At 38.8% G+C, this 20,363-nt stretch overlaps 2 protein-coding genes across 3 annotated transcripts in view; one reads left to right on the forward strand and one right to left on the reverse strand.

The window, feature by feature from the left end:
* Nucleotides 1–4,760, reverse strand: part of LOC139452285 (armadillo-like helical domain-containing protein 3) — a 52,518-nt gene extending 47,758 nt beyond the window's left edge. Inside the window, exons 1-3 of one of the 2 annotated variants that reach the window (XM_071233695.1) lie at nucleotides 4,741–4,760; nucleotides 3,768–3,911; nucleotides 1,331–1,387 (exon numbers count right to left, since the gene is read on the reverse strand). In XM_071233695.1, the coding sequence (XP_071089796.1) occupies nucleotides 1,331–1,387; nucleotides 3,768–3,887 (177 nt within the window). In that variant the 5' untranslated portion in view covers nucleotides 3,888–3,911; nucleotides 4,741–4,760. Of the gene's footprint in view, nucleotides 1–1,330; nucleotides 1,388–3,767; nucleotides 3,912–4,493; nucleotides 4,557–4,740 lie in introns of those variants that run through there. The other variant, XM_071233694.1, reaches the window with a different exon arrangement.
* A 218-nt stretch (nucleotides 4,761–4,978) lies between these two features.
* On the forward strand, nucleotides 4,979–16,834 carry LOC139452589 (LRP2-binding protein-like). Its single transcript, XM_071234113.1, has 8 exons — nucleotides 4,979–5,056; nucleotides 6,238–6,491; nucleotides 8,918–9,031; nucleotides 10,568–10,713; nucleotides 12,141–12,298; nucleotides 12,929–13,100; nucleotides 14,691–14,856; nucleotides 15,635–16,834. The coding sequence occupies exons 2-8, from the start codon at nucleotides 6,276–6,278 to the stop codon at nucleotides 15,698–15,700; spliced, it is 1,038 nt and encodes a 345-aa protein (XP_071090214.1). The 5' UTR covers nucleotides 4,979–5,056; nucleotides 6,238–6,275; the 3' UTR covers nucleotides 15,701–16,834.
* Nucleotides 16,835–20,363: the final 3,529 nt, after the last annotated feature.

Genomic DNA, 20,363 nt, shown 5'->3' on the forward strand with positions numbered 1-20,363 from the left:
TACACGAACCATCCTCCGAGTCAAGAGTGTGTTGTGAAGATGTGCCATAGTCCTTTTGAGAGTGTCGATCACTGGAACCTCAATCTCAATATTGTCGATCCTGAGAGAGTTGATCTGTCGCATTGATCCTGAGAGCAGCCAGGTGACCCAGAGCCACTTTCCTGAGAGAGTTGATCCCGAAACAAGATTATCTCATATCGCATATCTCAGTGCATGTCTCCACTATGTGGCCATAAGAAAGAGAATGATGTGGCAGCACATGAGCATATCGTGTTGGTCACTATGCACAGGATTAAAGTGCATGATCCATTTTTGAGGGTGGTAGCCATGGTGATGCTGGGATGTGTTCGGGTGAATTGTTTTTTAGAAGCTGGAATCATTGTTCAAGCACATTTTCACACAGGATCAAAAGAAGAAAGAAGAAATGCATAGTGTGAGATAGGATAAGTATAAAAATATACTCTCACGCAAAACTGCTAACACGATCCTAAATGTCTCAAAAGAAAAGTGTTCATTAGGTGCTGTAGTGCGCCTTACACAGCAAAATGCACAATAATCACTTATAAAATTAACTAACTAAGAGCAAGCTGAACACTCCTAACACAGACCAAGGAACACCTTAGGCATTGGACATTCTCATTATTTTATCAACTCTTGTCAGGACAGTTTTTATGACCATCAACTCTTGTCAGGACAGTTTTTATGACCATCAACTCTTGTCAGGACAGTTTTTATGACCATCAACTCTTGTCAGGACAGTTTTTATGACCATCAACTCTTGTCAGGACAGTTTTTATGACCATCAACTCTTGTCAGGACAGTTTTTATGACCATCAACTCTTGTCAGGACAGTTTTTATGACCATCAACTCTTGTCAGGACAGTTTTTATGACCATCAACTCTTGTCAGGACGGTTTTTATGACCATCAACTCTTGACAGGACAGTTTTTATGACCATCAACTCTTGACAGGACAGTTTTTATTACCATCAGTCGACGTCAAATTTATACAATCTAAAATCGTGTTAATAGCATTGTTAACCCTGTTAACATGGATAATGCTATATCATATGTATATACAGTCGGACCTTGTAATGTCAAATTTGGATGTGTCAAACTCCTGGCTGTCTTGAACTCATTTAACCCAAGTATCCAAATTAAGCATCCAATTTCCTTTATGTCTCAAACCCTGGATGACTCGGACTTTCTTCCAGGTCCCCTTGAGTTTGACACAAAGAGGTTCGACTGTGTTTAATAATAAATTTAGTTTGATATTAACTTTTTAATTAACAACAAACCTGAATTAAACATATTAATAAAGTCACGTCTACCTTTAAAAGAAACAGCTCATCCCAGAAATTGGCATTTCCTCGTGATGGATCTTCTCCCTGATAAAACAATGATCAAAAGTAACCAGATTTGTACAATGAGCATGATGAGGTACAAGCATAATAAACATGTATGTCAAGAATGTACAATAAAATCATAGACAGGTGAACAGGCTGGTCAGGAAACAAAGCAACATGAGGTTTTATGGTGTAGAGATTGACATTTTCATGGAAATGAATGTTGTTTACTTTTTGTGACAATTTGCTATTTGCGATCTTCTAGTGCAATCATCATAATCATGCAGAATAGCCATAACATTACTCACTGCTCATGTTGATCACAATTACCATTTTAAAGTATCATCCTTGTTTTTTATATTTAATATTGACATAACAAAACATTCCACTTTTCATCAGTCCACAAACCATAATACACACAATGTTTCAGACTCTAATGAGCTAAATTCTGTGATAATGAGCTGTTGTCTATACGATTCAATTCAAATATTCATGGGGTTCTCATCCTTGGACATGGTTTCATTGATCATGTTGATATTCATAACCATGATTCACATATAAAATTTGTAAATTAATGGAACCCATGCACCCAGTTATTGGGAAAACATTGTTACATGGCAGTGTAATTTATTGTTTAAAAATGATTGTAACTGTATCAAATGTTTCTGTTGAGATTCAGTAGAAGTGCATTGCATTGTACCTGGACAATGACTAGTTGTCAGGAATGTAGTACTATTTAATGTCAGCAGTGGTGAGGAAGTTATGATATTTAGATGCTCAAGTTGTCTATAAACTTTCGAAATAGCATGGATGTCAAGTGTAATGGAAAAATGTGGAATATTTTGTGATGTTCAAGTGGCAATGGGTAAAAGTGGTTAAAAGCTGGTTGACTATTTCAAGCTCCTCACAGTGATAACCTGTTTGCGGAGCTCTCTATACTATCGCTGCCACCACTCATAATTCCCCACTGTAATAGGTGGCCACAACCATGCTTGGAGTTGAACTCGCAACCGAATGACTGTTGTGTTAACAAACAAGTGACGACTGTCGTGATGCCGAAAACAATTATCGCTGCTAAATTACTGTCTTTGTTTGTCAGTTTGAATTTCTGTTTCATTAAAACTATCGTGTTATTGATATAGTAAGAATGCAAGGGAGAAGTTGGTTAATTTTCCGTTAGTCTGCAATCTCGAACCAATCTGATTATTGAAACAACAAAGTAAATTCATCTGGAAAAACATGGTCAGTCGTAAACCTTTTCAAAATGAAACATGATGGCATTCCCAAAGACATAAACAAAAGTTCAAACGTTACTACATTTGGGGTTCGAGGGCAAATTTCAAGATTCTTGTAATGGCCGCGCCCACAGTGGCGGCAGCGATGTTACCGAGAGTGTAACAAAGATGTCACACGCTGGGAAGGAGCTTGAGACTATAGGAGTGGAGCTGACGCGTCCCTGTCTCATCTGACATTACATCAAGACCGGCTTTTGTGTGAAGATCACTTTTCACCCTGGTGTTCAGCCAAGTCCTATCTCGGAAGCTTGACGCCTGTTGTGGGGAGGTGAGTGTTATTGTTGTCATTGTCATTTCCACTGCTCTCACATTTCATACTGCCATTGAACATTATACCAATCAATTGTATACTGCCATTGTAACTGTTGTGCAGTACTTTGTATTGATTTGTAAACCTAGTTAATTTTGTAATACAATTGTTGATTGTATACCATTTGTTTGTTCTTTGTTGGTTTCACACTAAACTATTTTACATAAAGATTTCTGGGTTAAAGCATTGTTTCAATTTGGGAATCGACACGTAACAACATCTATATACACTGATTCATAAAGTGGCATCTTGTTGTTGATGGCAACGTAACTGATAATCATCATTATGAGGTTAAAAAAGAAAACAGAAACAGCTTCCTGCATTAGTGGAGTGGAGGACTGGTTTGTTAAATCTTTATTAGAAAGTATAATGACTTTTTCAATATAATTACAACATTTTTCATCTTATATTATTGAATATCTGCAAGTACTGGTACAGTCTTTCATTCCGACTTCACCGTGTGTCATTGCCTTTCACTTCCTGGTTCGACTTATCTTATGCTTATCTACGGGTCACATCATATTCTTTCAGATATTATGGGTCAAGTTAATACCTCGGCTAATCTTCGGGGCCGGTTTATATGTGGTCATGTACGGTAGTTTTTTTAGAAATAATGGGAGTAACCTTTTCATTTCAGATTAGTGGTTTAATACAGCTTTCAGCATTTGTTCAGGTTACAATGCCTAAAATATATATATTTACACTGGTCAACAGACTAACTGACAAGTGACCATGTCCAACTCAAATTGTGTGGCAGATGATGATACAAAATGAGCTGATTACGATGCCACAGTCACTAATATGAAACAATACGTACCTGGAAGAAAGCTTCATATATCTGAACAATCTTTTCCTTAAGAGCCATCTTGGAGTGAGATCCCTTTCGGAGTAGGAGGGCGTGTCCCTTTTCTTTGCTGGGGGTTGTGTCTTGACTCATGCTTCTGTCATAACTGTCCTATTCCTGTTTTCACAACATATTAGAAGAAGAATATTGTCACAAAAGCATTTTTAAAGAGTGTTTTCAGAAATATTGAAACATTATATACATATATGTGCGTATCATCAAAATATTGTGAAGTAACCCTGCGTATTCGATTGGCATTCCGTCAACCTTTCCAAACTCCACAATGACAGTTACATCATGATCATTTGCCATCACTCTTTCTTGTGGAAGTATTGTGGTATTTTTTAGTCCTATAAAGCTCTCGAACCTACACGACACCAGTTTGCAGGGACTAGATGAATAGGGTTTTTAAATATTTAACTTAAATACCCACATGTGTAAAAACTAGAGGGTAACCAAAATTTTAATACCCAGATAGAATTACTGATACCCAATGATTTTAAAATGCATGGGTAAAATACCCACAACACCAAAAGCTTATCTGGAGCTCTGTATATATATGATATTGTGATTTTAGGGTGGCAATGGAATTTCTTAAACCATGACAAGACAGCTTCTTAAGATCGAGTTTCTTTGCTTTCACAACCGTACTATTACACTGAACATGGTCAACTTCGCGTGAATTTCGTTCCACGCTACCTTAAACATTGTTGCAAGGCAGAACTGCCTCAACAGTCCTTTGACACCGTGGGTGTGTACATCTGCAAAACAAAATTACGCATGAACCGATCAAAGTATTTGCTATCGCTCGGGAGGACAGCCAGGGTGCTAAATAGGGACACCGAGTATCCTATTCATATATGCAATAGAAAATAAACTACGGCATTACAAGATGAAACAAGAAAACACTGTTTATCAATGCCGTACACGTAACATTAATACCCACCATGGGCTTCTTCCTAGTAGACGAATACTTCCGGTAGATGCGCAGTTAATACTACTATCTTTAATATTAATAAATCGAATAATGAAATACATTCTAAGAGATATTTAATAAGAAAACAATTTATGATGAAATATGATCCTGATCTAAAATTATTTTACATATATAGTTTGGTGCTGAACGTTACGTTGCTATGACGATTACAATGAAAAAGGGAGATAACTCATGAAGTGTTCACCATGAACGGTTATTGATATTTATAACGTCTGAGCTAGTCTTGTAATGTTTGACAGATCATGACGAGACATCCCATCAGTGTGTATGTATATTCTTTAAAGTTTGTGATTCATGTTGCTTTTATATAACTTATTTGTGGTTGCGTGACTAGCAAACTCAGGGATTCATAAATAATTACTGAAAATGATGCAGTGGGATCAATAACAGACACCGCTAATTGTTCTACGCCAGGCATGTCATGGTGGTAAACCTCACGATAATAGGAAGCTCGCGCGTGTGATTACTTCACGCTTCCCCAGTTGTGCGTCCATAAGAATTTAAGAAGGCATTTGATGGCACTAATTTCATTATCATCAGTAAGTAAAACTATTAGACCAGTAAATAAAATTAATTTAGATTACATTGATTTTATATTAGATCGAACTATTGCTAGGCAATAATTTTAATTGTATAATTTAGATCTACAAGAAAACCGATGTTATAAACATGTTATTTCCATAGTATTTATCAGTTATGGAATCTGACTAATAAGACTACAAAAAAAGTTATTATTTCAAAAATGCAAAGAAATCTTATTCTAACGTATAATCAATCATTATCACAGTTCTGTATATATTATTTTCCTTCCTATCATTGGTTGTTTTATCCACTGGTGTCATTAATGTTTTGACAAAATGATGCACATATTTGGTGAAACAAATATTTATTTAAGATATATAACAACTTTTACAACTCTGACAGTACAATATCTTGGTCAGTTGATGTCTTTATTTACTGCAGGGCATTATTTATTCTTTTGCATTTGAACAAGTATTTGTGTTTTGACAGGCGGTCATAAAAGGAGGGTGAAAGTGAGTTTTTCCCCTTCTCAACATGTGGGCTCCACATGAAGGGGAGCTATCTGGAACGGACTAGGAAAGAACAAATCTCACAGGCTATCAATTAGTTATTCTGTGAGACTTTAATTGCTTCTTGGAAGAAAAAATCACCACATCCAATTTTCATACCATCAAACAACAGACACTTTCTGGCACTCCTAGAGTTCTTTGAGGGAGTGTGCATTCTATTCACTTTACACAATGCCAGGGTCTGACTCTTAATTAATATTTCACTTGCTTCCTTTCACTTTCACAACTTCAAACTTTACAGCAGTCTTAAATTGTGATCTCAAGCTTTGTTTCTTGTTTTGCGAAACTGGGAGATTACAGTGTAACTGACTTAACATCGCCAACTCATTGTTGAAATTCTATTAATTTCTTTCAGAGATCTTTATAAGTGGATTTGACAGTGCTACAATAGCGATGGAGATATCAAGGTCAGATGTGACTGCAGAGCATGCCAAGTTCACACAGGACAGTCACATCCTGAATGACATCGCACAGCAGACTCAGGATGCTGGGATGGGGAAACTGTCGGAGGAAGAGCTGGTGGAGAAGGTGGAGACACTCCTCCTGGAAAGGATAAAGAAGGGAGATAAATCTGCTTACTTTCAGCTCGCACTCTTCTATTTTGAACAGGTGAGAACTTGTATTTTATCAAGAGGTTTATGTGCTTCAAGTGGAGAATGATGTAGGATATGTATCACATTGTATAACAGGATACGATGTCCATGATATAAAACACGTCACAATACACGCTTTCTGAGTAAATTTTTGTTTGAATACAAAATAAAGCATATCATGTAAATATTTTTTAGTTAAATATTGCTGTGCATTTGGGAATCATTCAGGGATTCAGTTCTAGCTTTGGTATGATGAGATACAAAACAAATCACCATCTGTTAAAGGGGCACTGATCTAACGCAATTCCCCGGACTGGTTGTTGCCTTTGTTATTGTTTTTTCCCACGTGAGTACCCGGATGATACCCAACACAACTGAGCGTGACCAGAGACTGGGCTACCGTCAGCTAAATAAACTTGGAGGCTGGAGGCAATATTTGTTTTACGCATTTTTGCATAAATACTGATTGGTTAACTGTGATCTATAAAGATTCCGACAAAGGGCGCATGTTAAATAATTTCTTCAGCCTAAAAATAACAGACAAAAAGAACAGCGGAGCTCATCGGATGTCGTCATTTGGAAATACCCAAGATGGTTATAGTTTAATACTTTAAAAAAGTATCCATGCAGTGAAAGCATTTTCGGATTTCGGATTGCATCGATAATAAGATTACTACTCCCGTGTTGTCATCCACGTTTTCTGTATAACCCTACACTTGTGTATTTGTCGTCATTCACTTGATGCTCAGTTAATGAATTTATTACAGGTACAATTAGTGGTAGCACCACTTAGATTACCTGACAAAGGTTCCCATTTGGCATTTATTGTGTCTGGGGTAATTATTCAATCTAAATCCAGGTTTGAAGTGAGGTGAAATGTGTCTTATGTAATATGCACGTGGCAGCCCAGCAAGAGATGAATGATCAGTTGATTTACTTTTTTTTGTAAATCAACGGATCGTTCCTAGCCATCAAAAGATTAACAGAAAATACGTTGATTGATTAATCACTGTTATCTTGCACAGTGGATATGTCAAAAGTGAGTGTTTACATGTCTAGGTTTACTAAAACAAAGGGAATACACTCATATCATGGCGTGAAGTGCCGATGTAAAAACAACATACTTTGTTCAAAGGGTTAACTGATAATACGTTGATTGATTGATCATTGGTATCTATCACTCAATGGATTTTTTAGGAAGCGTGGACGTTATGAGACTAGTTGTCAAGTGGGCTTTCTCAGCCGACCCTTGAGACTTGACACCTATGTGAAACACCTGAAACAATCCAAGTGATCAGTTGAGAAACGAATACGGGTTATAATATCCGGAAACGATATATATCTTTTAAAATATTCGATTGTTACAGACACACGTGACATCGAATAAGTTTCTTTGTACAGCTGCAGACGAGTGAGATATTGTTCCTTTGTGTGGATATTCACGGATACATTCCTCGAACAAGGAAGCTGCCTAAAATTTATACACATAAATTTGGTAGGTTGTAATTATGGTATTTGCATTTTGTTTTCGTTCATTTGAACCGATTCTTGGTTGGGAAATTCTTCAATGCCCGATAGATGTTGTTTTCATAGGCCTTTTCCTTTGTAAGCGTGTATATATTACCGTCAATTTGTAAAATGTGATTCTCTCAGGCAATTCATAAAATGTGTAAATATTTCAGTCATTTTGACTAAAAAACTGCCCGGATTGATTAAGACGATCAAAAGGGCCTACAAACATCACAACAGATTATTATGTAGGATTAGAAGCCAAACAACACAGAAATGTACTTTTCAACGTAACATTTTCAGTCTCTTGGTGATGACATCAAACATCAAAATGTTTGGAATTCGTTATCATAATAATACAGATTGAAATGTTTTTCAGCCACTTTGTAAAATAACTGAATATTTAGACGTTTAATAAATTTGTTACACATTTTGACAGTAAAAAAATATACACACTATAAAAAAAGCAATGTTCAGGTGAAATATTTACTTTGTGTTGCAAGTCAAAATAGTGTAAACGAAAATCGCAAAATTACCACGCAAGTGACTTATCAAAACATCGTCACCATTACCGATGCTACCCACAAAGATACCTACATATCCTTATTATTTCGAAAACTGTATTTCATTTTGTTGATCAATGTGACCATACGCCCTTATTACTACCCATAAAAGTGACTAATGCGCTTACGAATGGAATTGCCTTAGATCAGTGCCCCTTTAAGATGGACTTTCTTTTTCAACAGAAGATGATGTGAATCTTCTTATGACTTAAACCAAACAGTATATTGGTAGTTCTAAAAATGTACTTTTATTTCAAACTTGAATGTGTTCTATTTGAATTTGCTGTCAGATTGTTTGTTTTGTGATATAATCCTTGCAATGTTGGCATCAACATCCCGACTTGGTGGTAACAAGAACTACTACTTTCAGGCCATATATGACAAAGCTCGAGTATATTTTGAGAGAGCGAAAGATTTCAACCACCAGTCCCTGTACCAGCTGGGTGTGATGCTGTATGATGGAATCGGTTGTGAACCAGACACAGTAAGTCCCCATTTTATATTGGTTCTTAAATGTTTTGTTTGTTTCTTGCTTAACACAGCACTCGGCAATAGTCCAGCTGTATGATGGCAGCCTATAACTAACTGAGTCTGTACCTGACATTTCATTGATTGATATTATAAACAACGATACATGCTGTCTGGGTATTATGACACATTATCAACTAAGCAGTGATTCTGCTGGAGACAAATGGAATACAGATATTAACAAATTGAAAAATTGAAAAAAAAGTTGTTCTGGACATTTTGGATGACAATCAGTCAGTGTGTCAGAATATGAACCAATCTGAAAGCCTGACCAAGTGATTGAGTCTCAACACCCTATCCATTTAGTCGCCTCTTACAATCTCATGGGTTGCTGCCAGCTTGCTCGGTACTTGTTCTATGCCAGAATCACACAGGGTTTTGGTTCTTAAGACATGAAAGCAATGATGTACTTCAAGGTCATATGAGTTCATCTGTACTTCGAGAAAACAAATCTTTGTCATCTTGGAAACCATTGTTTGCATGTCTGTGTATTACATGTGTGTGTCTCTGCGTGTTGTCTGAGTAATACTGACAGTAGTGGGTGACCTTGCCTGGATGAAACTACCAAGCTGACTGTCGTTCATTTCCCGATGTCGCATGATTACATTGTCAATCGAGCTGAGACATACAGAACTACTCTAGGGGAATCCCTCAATGTCTAAAAGTAACGTTAAATAAGGATGGTATCATCATACGATTCTGGCTATAAAGAATGCAGGTTTTGAAATCAGACAGATCATATATGTTGGGTCCATTCGAAGTATAAGAAATCACTATAGGCTCCACAATGTCGTGTAGGCCACTATGCATCGGGAATGTCAAACTGCACCACCTCAAGCAGTAATCCCCGTCTTCAGCAGCTCATCTACCCTCAGTATGGCTCAAACATATGTCCAAAGTTCACAGAACATTTATATTAATCCTTTTCAGAATCAACTTGGTTTGGATTTCTTTCCAGTTCTAGACATACAGGGTGAAACTTCTATTTCAAATGAATGACATTGTCGTAGCCACCATTTTATGGCTTTGTAAAACCAAGGAACGTAACTCCTATGGAATGTCTGGGACAGATAACGTCACAACAAAAACAACACTCCAAATTAGTATAGTTTGCCTTAAACAAGTAAATTTTTGTGTTTAATAGTGAGTGAGTGAGTTGGGTTTAACGCCACTTTTAACAGTATTCCAGTTATATCACGGCGTGTCAGCTTAATGTGGGAGGAAAGCCCAAAGTGATGCAGGTCTCAACGTTTGCCACTTCGGTGAAACACACGAGCACGGGTATGATGCTGACAAACCTTGAAATATAATTGAGGCGAACCGGGATTCGAACCCACTATCATAGGTTTCTGGCGTGTCCAAGGGACGCAACTCTGCACACTGAATCGCAGCGCCTTAGACGACTGGGCCACCCATGCTCCCTTGTGTTAAATAGGATTGCTTTGGTATGATTTCTGTATGTGTCAATATAAGGATTAAATGTGTTCCACAGAAGCAAGGCGTTGAGTACCTGATGCGCGTAGCAACATCCACGATGCGGCAGGCCAAGCATCTGAAGCATGCTGCTGAGTACAACATCGGCCGCGCCTACTTCCAGGGATACGGGGTCAAGCGACAATCTGATGAGGAGGCAGAGAGGTAGGGGCTCATGACTAAAATATTAAAGGTGCAAGTTAAAGTCGTTGTTTTAAAAGTTGTCCATATTGTCTTCATTGTGAAATGGAGTAATTCCTTTTTAGAAAAACCTTTTTGTATTGTCCATGAGGGAGCATGGGTGTCCCAGATGCCAAAGGCACTGCAATTTGATTTGCAAAGTTGCATCCCTTGGGTACGACAGAAACCTATGATCATGGGTTTGAATCCCGGTTCACCCTGATTGTTTCTAGGTTGGTCAGCTCCTAAACCATGCCTGTGGGTCTCACTAGAGTGGTAACTATCTGAGACCTGCGCCACTTCAGACTTTTCCTCCCACATAAAGCTGACTCTGGAAAACTGTTCATAAAACCAACTCACTCACTCACTGACTGACTCACTGACTGACTCACATATTAAAGCAGTGTCCGAAATAACTGCCTGCCAACCTGCCCGTGGCTGGTAACTTTTCTGTCAGGCTGCATGAAATTTTCCTCCACCTGCCCGACTGTCATGCAGATTATCTTAAGACGACTTACAATCTCAGTTTTATTATAACTCCTTGTAGATTCTCAAGTGATTGTTTGCATTATTTCAACAGAATCAAGATGCGAGTTGTCTCCTATCTTTTGGCAATTTATTCATGTTTATGACGATCTTCAGGCAGGTAACTTTGAAGATGGGCAGGCAACATTTATGGGTGACCTGCCCCACTGTCTTGTTGGGTTTAAAATTATTTCAAAGTCTGGTCATAATTCATGCTGTCATTTGTGGTCCAGTAACTGACTCGGGCATATTTTGCCACTTCTGCATATTTGGGAGCCAGTGCATTACTCATCAGCTACATCAGACAAGAAGAAAATACATCCTGTACAGTATTAGCAGCTTGGGGAACCTAGCCAGGTCACATTGACCACACAGTGGTGCGTTAATGACTACTCTTGACCAAGTTTAGGGTTGAAATAATAAATATTCATTATTCTTTTTTTTTAATCAAACTTAGATTGTGTTGGATGAAAGCGTTTGATATTAACATATTTAAGAACAAGTCATAAATTTAGATGTGTGATATTTCTACATGTGGTGGGGTAGCCTAGTGGTTGAAGTGTTCCCTTGTTGCGCTGAAGACCCGAGTTTGATTCCCCACATGGGTACAATGTGTGAAGCCCATTTCTGGTGTTCCCCCGCCGTGATATTGCTGTAATATTGCTAAGAGCGCCATAAACCATACTCACTCATTTTGCTCTAAGCTATTTTAATATATCTGTGTAGCCTTGTTTCGATGATTGTATGACATGATATAATTTAATGGTGTGGCCGGAATAGAAGTGTGCTAGAAAGTGTTGGCTACCCAAAACAAAGTTTGGTTTCACAAGTTCGCTACTCACTCACTCTTCATGTGGATAGCTGGTTCGTATTCCTGCTTGTGACAGATGGTGGCTGCTGGCTGCGGATGATGGGAACCCTACCGCCAGCGTCAAGGCACAGACCGTCCTGGGGATGTTCTACTCAAGGGAGGACACTCTGGACCTCAAGAAGGCTTCCTTCTGGCACTCCGAAGCTTGTGGGAATGGCAGTCTAGAATCTCAAGGTCAGACAGTTATTATTATGTACACACAACTCAAATATCAGTTGTCTCTTAAGCAGTGGTGTGTGATAAAATAAAATAATATAGATGTATGTATGTATGTATGTATGTATGTATGTATGTATGTATGTATGTATGTTATGTATGTATGTATGTATGTATGTATGTATGTATGTATGTATGTATGTATGTATGTATGTATGTATGCACACTCACACATATGGGTTGTAGATGGATTGTAGTATGCTTTGTTTGTTGCTTAACGCCACACTCAGCAATATTCCAGCTATATAACAGCGGTCTGTAAATGATTGAGTCAATTCAGTGATTGACATCATGAGCCAAGTCAGCTAGCCTGACCACCCGATCCCGTTTGTCGCATAGTCGCCTTTACGGCAAGTATGGGTTGCTGAAGACCTATTCTGCCCTGGATATTGTAGTGTGCACCCCTGGTATCAAATATAATGCAGTCTTTGCATACTGATATTATTTTTTTCCAGTGCCAGAAAAGAAGAAATATTTTTCGTCCATCGCTTGATGGATAAAACATTTTGGAACTATAGTGCTGCTTATGTTAGAATTAGCAAATAAACTGATCTTGTGTGATTATTTCAATTGTTGCGGCTGCTGCAGGTGCACTGGGAGTGATGTACGAACATGGCATTGGAGTCAAGTACGATCAGGACTCCGCCTACATCTGCCTGAAGGAGTCGTCCGACCGGGGCAACGTCTACGCAATGGGCAACCTCATCTCCCACTACTACCGCCGCAAACTCTACACCAAAGCTGCCGACCTCTCATCCAAGTATGATATACACCTACTAATTTATACCCTCAATTAAACCATGGAAACGGTTCTTTAATTCAGGTATATAAGATAGCTACACAATAAATCACAAAGAACAATGAAGAACGAGGCATGGTTTATTTCACAATATAACATATTTTTTCATGACGTCATGTCTGGAGATTCGAACATATGCTCAAAATTTGATGGCGTCGTAAATTGGACAATGCTATTCTAAAGATGTTAGTGAGTTATTCCCCTTAGATGTATTTGGGCATTGCAGATAAACGCAATGGCCAAAGCACCCAAAGAGGGAGACATATGGCATATTGCAAACAGCGGAACATATAATATGTTGAGCCCCTCTAGCTATGTATGTATATCAGTACTAAATTTCATGACAGTTTCTACAAAAATGACTGAATAAAGGCCATAAATAGGTTTCTCAACATGTCTGTCATTACAGATTTTTGACGACCTTACTTTGGCCTTTGCACTTTGACCATACTGAAAGCTGAAATCTCTTATGACCAATATCCAGCCCTTTACTTTCACAATATGTTGAAATTTGGTACATGTGGAGTTAGTAGTGGGCTCAACATGCTTGTTTCATTTTTCGGGATATTTTAGATTTTGACCTTTATTTGACCTTCACACTTTAATCATGCTCGCGCAGTGAACATCATATCCTCAGAACTGCTAGACCAATCAAGCTGAACCTTCACATGATTGTTCCCACCAATCATGAAAACTGAATAGGATCAAATCTGATTTTACATATGGCCACAACGGCAGCCATATTGGAAAAGATATTGATGGCCAATATTCAGCAATTGTTTTTAAAATGTAATAAAATTTGGCATGTGTGTAGTTTTATGTGGGATTTAACACACATTTGAACATCCACGCTGACAACATCTTTTGTGGAATGTCTGTACGCCATCTTTGTTGACAATTTAGACGGTTGACTACATATCTAGATGAGCTACAGTGCTCTGGCAGCGGTAGATTTAACAACAAATTCGTATATAGCCAGCAGGGCTTGCTCTTTTCAAAAGTTAATGGCCCCTCTCCAAACTGACCTACAACTAAAGATAGTAACTGTGTTACCCAGGAGAAATTTTAGAACTCTCACCCCAAAAGTGTCTTTTCCTGCACTCTGTGATTAAATCTTGGCTTCCATTTGCCTCATTTTGTGGCAATTTATGAGCGAAAATGGATGTTGTTATTGTACAGAACATTACAGAATGGCAGCCGGTTGTCATTCTACCAAGATGATCGGGATATATCTTTCTTGAGTTAACAATTCACACGACCTCATCCCCCACCTAAATTTTTTTTATCGAAATTACATAATTCACTAGCAGTGTCCAATTGAAGAAATTAAACATACACATAGAACGGGTGAAATTTTGACAAACCAGATGGGTCATCTACTTACATTTCAGCAAGCCGTTTGTAATTTTAACTGGCCACGGGCCAACAGCGCAGCAGTTAAATCAACCTCTGTGTGGCACTATTTTTTATACATGTTGATTTCCCATGCCATATTTTTGACAATAATGTTATTGAAAATGTATTGACTAAACATTTATGTCCAATTTTCAGAGTAGCCATGTTGGAAGATATACAACTTATCGCACAAGAGACAGAGTGCCTGCCAGCTTTCATTTCTAAGGGTATTGCCTTGGCCAGTTTCTACCATGGTCGTTGCCTGCACGAGGGGCATGGAATCAAACAGAACATACAGCTAGCTCAGCAATACTATTCCAGGGTAAGACAGCATGGGTTTAAACATCGTACAGCCACGTGACCCCAGTGTCCCTCCCCACTGGAATCTGTATGATGGATGTAGTGCTACAGTTGCCTTGTGGAATGTGATGGCACATGGTCCTGTGTAGTCATCTAGGATAAGGCTTGGACTGATTGTTAAAGTCCAGTTTCCACCCTTGCCGAAGTAGGCTGGAATTTACAGGCTCGATTGTAGCACCACCACTTGCTATTATGAGTTATGTCCCTTCTATGTCCTTCCTATTGACCAATCAGATTTAATCTCTCATATCACTTGCATTTGCTGCAAACAAAATGGCAGCGCCCAGTCAGGACAAGTCTCACCCTGCGAAGTGCCTCAAATCACTTGAGCGCCTTGATTAAAAACATATGGTACATATCCTTTACAAATCCTGCATTTGACCGAAATCCAAATGTTGAAATCCATGTGGACTACAAACCAGATCGTTTATTACACAATTTTGATTTGACTATGCATAGACTCGTTTGTCCAGTCAGATAACTTCTTTGCCTCGGGAAGATTGTGTACAATGAACAGGTCACAAATCAGGTAAAGATAAACAACCTACATCGCGGTAAGTAATGGGATGGGTGACCGTGTTCGGTACCTTGACTCTTGAGAATCTCTATGGCTTTGGTCCTCTCACACTGAATCACATGTAACGCATGTGGTGTCTCCTCAGGCAATTGAGCTTGTTCAAAACATGCACTGAACTGGGTTTACAATGAATTGTGCCTAATTCTGTATGCTTGTATTTCAGTCGTACCACTTCGACCCGGATATATGTGCTCGGCTCCAGAATGTGACACAACAAGGGGGGATATAGACTTGCTTCACCTCAACACCATCATGCTGTCAGCTGTGATATTATCTGAGGGTTGTTTCCTGGAGATCTCCAAACCTTCTATTGCTGCCTTCATCTTGTCAGTTCAAGCTGTGTTTTGTGCAGCAATACAGATTTCAGATTTCAAGCAAAGTTTGCTGAATGCTTAATTGATCACTGAATAAAGTAAGTCATTTATTAAAACCTATACTTGGTATGTTGATAATAAATATATTTTAATTTTTTTATTTTTTTTTAAATATTTTTATATTATAAAAACCGCTTTCCTGGGAATGTCTCCAAGAACCACTGTCCTGTTTCCTGCAACATGTCAGTTGGTCATTATCCACAGTGTGTATTGATCTCCTTATAAGTACAGTGTGCAACTTTGTCCACTAGTCCGAATCCTGTGTCTAGTACAATTCTGTATGGTCTGGTAAGATCAGTTAATAAATGCCATATAACATCATCTACTGATAATGATGCTGAGGGCAAAGATTGGAGCAAAGGTTTTGGTACAGACTGAAAGTACATTATTATAATTATTGTATATACCTGTTATATTATTATAATTATTGTATATACCTGTTAAAGTTTCTGCTCCCTCGAACAATGATCAATGATTTAGAAAGCATGCCCCTCTGCCAGTCACTTGAAGCAATCCAATAGTTACCTTTTATTGAAGATATTCATCTTTAATATCTTTCATAATACGCCACACTGCTGGGAACCAAACTCTTCCATGATGTTAATGCTGTTATAACCATGAGCTTGCAATGTTTTATTGATGATGTATCAGTTTAAGTTTTGTTTACTAACATTCAGCTGTTTCATTGTTATTTACAGAGGAAACAATTACTCTGACAGATCAATTTCATATGTTTGCTATTTACCCACTGAAACCACTTTTCGTAATATCCCCAATTCAGAATCCAAATCCGGAGTAGTGCCATTTAGCCCAGTATTACGGACTTCAGTCTGGAGATTGTTATATACATTATTTATTACTTGTTATTTATCATGACTTGTGTAAACTGTGATAGTGACTCCATGTGCCTTGAACTGCTGATGTGAATGCTTCTACCCTGTTACCATCATTGTTTACCAACATGTTTATATGTGACTTAATCCTTTACTGAAAACAGAAATAAATCCTATTTATGAATATGAATGTTTGTATTTGTGTTACTAAGTAACTTGCCTGTGACACTGGAAAAGGTGGACTTAGCAACTGTCATTTGTAACAGGGTGAGGGTGAGGGTGAGGGTGAGGGTGAGGGTGAGGTGTGTGCATGTGTGTGGTGGTGGTGTGTGTGTTTTTAAGGTACTGGGGTAGCATAGAATAATGTTACGTAAAATGTGTGTGTGTGTGTGTGTGTCTTGGGACTATATAATAATTTGCTCCCCCCTCCCCCCATTTTATGTAGGCTACCCCGTCATATGTTAGACTCCCCCTCCATATAATAAATGACCAGTCCCTAAACAAATAAAGTTTAAGTTATTTTTTTCTTGTTTGAAATAATAGAAGTATTTTTTCATTCCCCCATATATTTATGAAAATGTTTGGCGATTCCCTTTCGCTGTCCTTTTGATGACCCCCCCACCTACTTCATCTCACCCCACCCCCAATAAATTACTATGACCAGTCCTTTTGTCAACATTCTTCAACCTGAGTTCACCCATTACAAATGAAGCGGACATAAAATATTATGAGATATCTACACAATGCATGTGACGGTTTTCCATCGCAGATCCGTTGGCATCGTTTTTCACTAAAAGATCGAACTTGTTGAAAATGCTCGGCAGAAAGAACTAAAGGTACGTAGAGACTACTGTAGCTGTCGGTCACGGCAACAATTCCCTTTCTTCAGCAAGAAAACTCTACACTAGCCTATCTTACATTCGCAAACGTAGTTTTGGACCATATAATATCGTTCCTTGACCTGTAGCAACGATTTCACGGAATGACAACCCTCTGCCAATAAATAAAAGAAGGTTTCATTTAAATTTAATCACATGTGATGGATGTGATTTAAATGTTCACGCCAGTAGCTTCCAGAGCTAAGCATTTTCGCTTTCACGCACCGCTGTCTCCCTCGCTGTGACGTGTTTAGTGACGTTATCTTCCTGACGTCATCACTGTGTGTGTATCGATGACGTAGAACGTAAACATCCTGTTTAATATTATTGTACACTTGTATTATCGGATGCAGATTTATTAGTTAGTCTTCCGTTATTGTGTCTTCCTCAACTCCACATGAAGTTCCACCACCATGTCTTTCTATGATAAAGATAGAAAGGTGAGACTACGCCTAAGTTTTGAGCCAAAGGAACGATTTCCGGACAAACTTTTTGACGTGGCAAACGACAACTTCCTGATCAAGTGGGGGTTCAGTGGGGAATCTGTGGTTGTAGATCCCGAGGAATTTGAAGCCAATGTCCTGAAGTGTTACCCTGGTTTTCTACAGATTTCATCTTTTGCTAATCTTCGGAGACTTTTCAGACAATATGCCTTTGACTGGAAGATTAACGAGGATGAAACCTTTGAGTTTTCCCATGAATTCTTTGTGCGTGGTCACCCACAACTTTTGGAGGAGATTGTGACAAGACGTAAAACTTTCTCCCATCGATTCTATAACCCACAAACTGAACGTCCAAAAGCCTCAACGCTACAACTGACATCTACCCCGTTGAATAAACAAAGGACGTCCTTGAGAAGATCTACACTGGAAGCAAAGGTTTGTACTCACCGATATCCGGAAGAAAGCGACACCTCCTTGAGATCGACAGAGGATGAATCTCACGAACCTCTTCTTCCACCGTCTTTCCCCGCATCAGGTACAGCCGGGACCCCGACCAGGAAGTCAGAGTACCGAGAAAGACCAAAGCTAGACCCAGCTGTTTTGGACGTGTATGCCCGCAATGAACTGACAGAAGACGAAATATTGATGCTTTTGAAGCGCCGTGATACGATGCTTGGTCGGCTTGAACGCCCCGATCAGCCCGAGACCCCGGGGTGGGGCTGTGAGTGGATGTACATGTTCTGGGATGTAGAGGGCAGTGAGCCTGAAGCCTGGACATGCCAAGCTGTGCCACACAACAGGGACGATCTGGATTGTAACGTTTTGTGTGAAGGAGAGGTGGGTATTGGTCTATATGAAATGATACCACTACGAACTCTTGACCAGTGTCCAGTTACGCATACTGACCCGATAACTGTTACTGCTAGTCATGTATCAGGGTCAGGTGTTGCAGTGTCCACGACTGGAATGACCTCCCCCTGCTGTTCCTGCAGGTGCCACACGGAGGGCGAGAATACCCCCTAGAGAAAGAGTTAGCCTATAGACGTATTACATGTTTTTACATGGTTTTATAGAGGCTCTGAACATGTATGCCAAGAACAACCAGACAGAAGAACTGCGAATATATTGATGCATTAATAATCTGATTTCTACAACCAACCTCCAGACCGTGAAATATGTGACATAGAGACTGACAGTCGTCTCATGTGAACGGCCAGTTATAAATGTGATATACAGACACCATAGCATACATATTTAGAATGTGTTAAACCTGTACTTTAAACCTTACACTCAAAATGAAAATGAATCTATTTCAATTGTTTACAGTTATTCTCCTCACTACCAGTTTGACCCCAAGATGTGCGAGCAGGAGGGTCTGGTTACTATGTTCATTGTTATCGTATTTAACAAGAGATTATATGTATCTGAATGTGTATGTTTATCCATCTGTCTGTGAATGTTAACAAAGTGTTGGCACATACTTCACTACATTACGTTTCTTCGAGCATTATAGTGTTATTTAATTCTTTCATTACTGACAAATGCTGACACTGTCATATTACTCATGATAATGGGCCACAATCCCATATTCATGATTAAAAACCCCAAAAAGCGCCTTTATCAAAAATAGGATGTTCCACTGAAGAAGACGGATGCCTTATTTGAATTGCTTATGTAGCGACGAGTCCAAAATAATACCCGATTTTCATTAAATCTCTAAATAAATGGTAATATATGTAGCTTCAGGCATCCATTTCGTTGTGATAGGATTCATATCTGGATAATGACTTCCCGAAAAACACACTCGAAAACATTTCCAGTAGTAGCTCAACTAAAACAAGTTTAGTACATCGGTGTCAGTAAAACAACCTGTGGATTGATATGACTTGCACTTGCAGAGGATTGTAAATTTATGTTCCTACATTTTTACACGGTATATGTACTGTGTGTTTATTGATGCATGGCCTGACGATAAGATACTGTATCGTGGCACAGAGTTTCCTGATGTACCGGGCGGTGATCGTTACAACACAGGGGTCGATTTAACTGCTGGCCTATTGGCCCGTGGCCAGTTAAAATTACAAAGGGCTTGCTGAAACATAGAGAAGATGGCCTATCTGGTTAGTCAAAATTTCACCCCTTCTCACTGTATGTTTTCTTTTTTAAATGGATCATCTCGGTAAAATGACAACCGGTCGCCATTTTGAAACGTCTTTATTTGCCCATAAATCGCCATGAATGAGGCAAATGGAAGCCAAGACTTAATCTCAGAGTGCAGGAAAAAACGTTCTAAACTTTTCAAAGTCCTGCTTGGTGCTAGCCACCTCAGGCTCGGCCACTTCCCTCCCTCCACCATTTAGTTGA

The sequence above is a fragment of the Haliotis cracherodii genome, unplaced genomic scaffold, assembly GCF_022045235.1.
Source record: "Haliotis cracherodii isolate W230 unplaced genomic scaffold, xgHalCrac1.p SCAF_9, whole genome shotgun sequence".
NCBI lineage: Eukaryota > Metazoa > Mollusca > Gastropoda > Lepetellida > Haliotidae > Haliotis > Haliotis cracherodii.

What these genes read in the sequence shown, in the direction of transcription:
- LOC139452589 (XM_071234113.1), top strand. Translation starts at nt 6,276, where the DNA reads ATGGAGATATCAAGGTCAGATGTGACTGCAGAGCATGCCAAGTTCACA. An exon ending in CACTCTTCTATTTTGAACAG is followed by an intron (nt 6,492 to 8,917) that starts GTGAGAACTTGT and finishes TACTACTTTCAG; the next exon opens with GCCATATATGACAAAGCTCG. An exon ending in TCTGATGAGGAGGCAGAGAG is followed by an intron (nt 10,714 to 12,140) that starts GTAGGGGCTCAT and finishes TGCTTGTGACAG; the next exon opens with ATGGTGGCTGCTGGCTGCGG.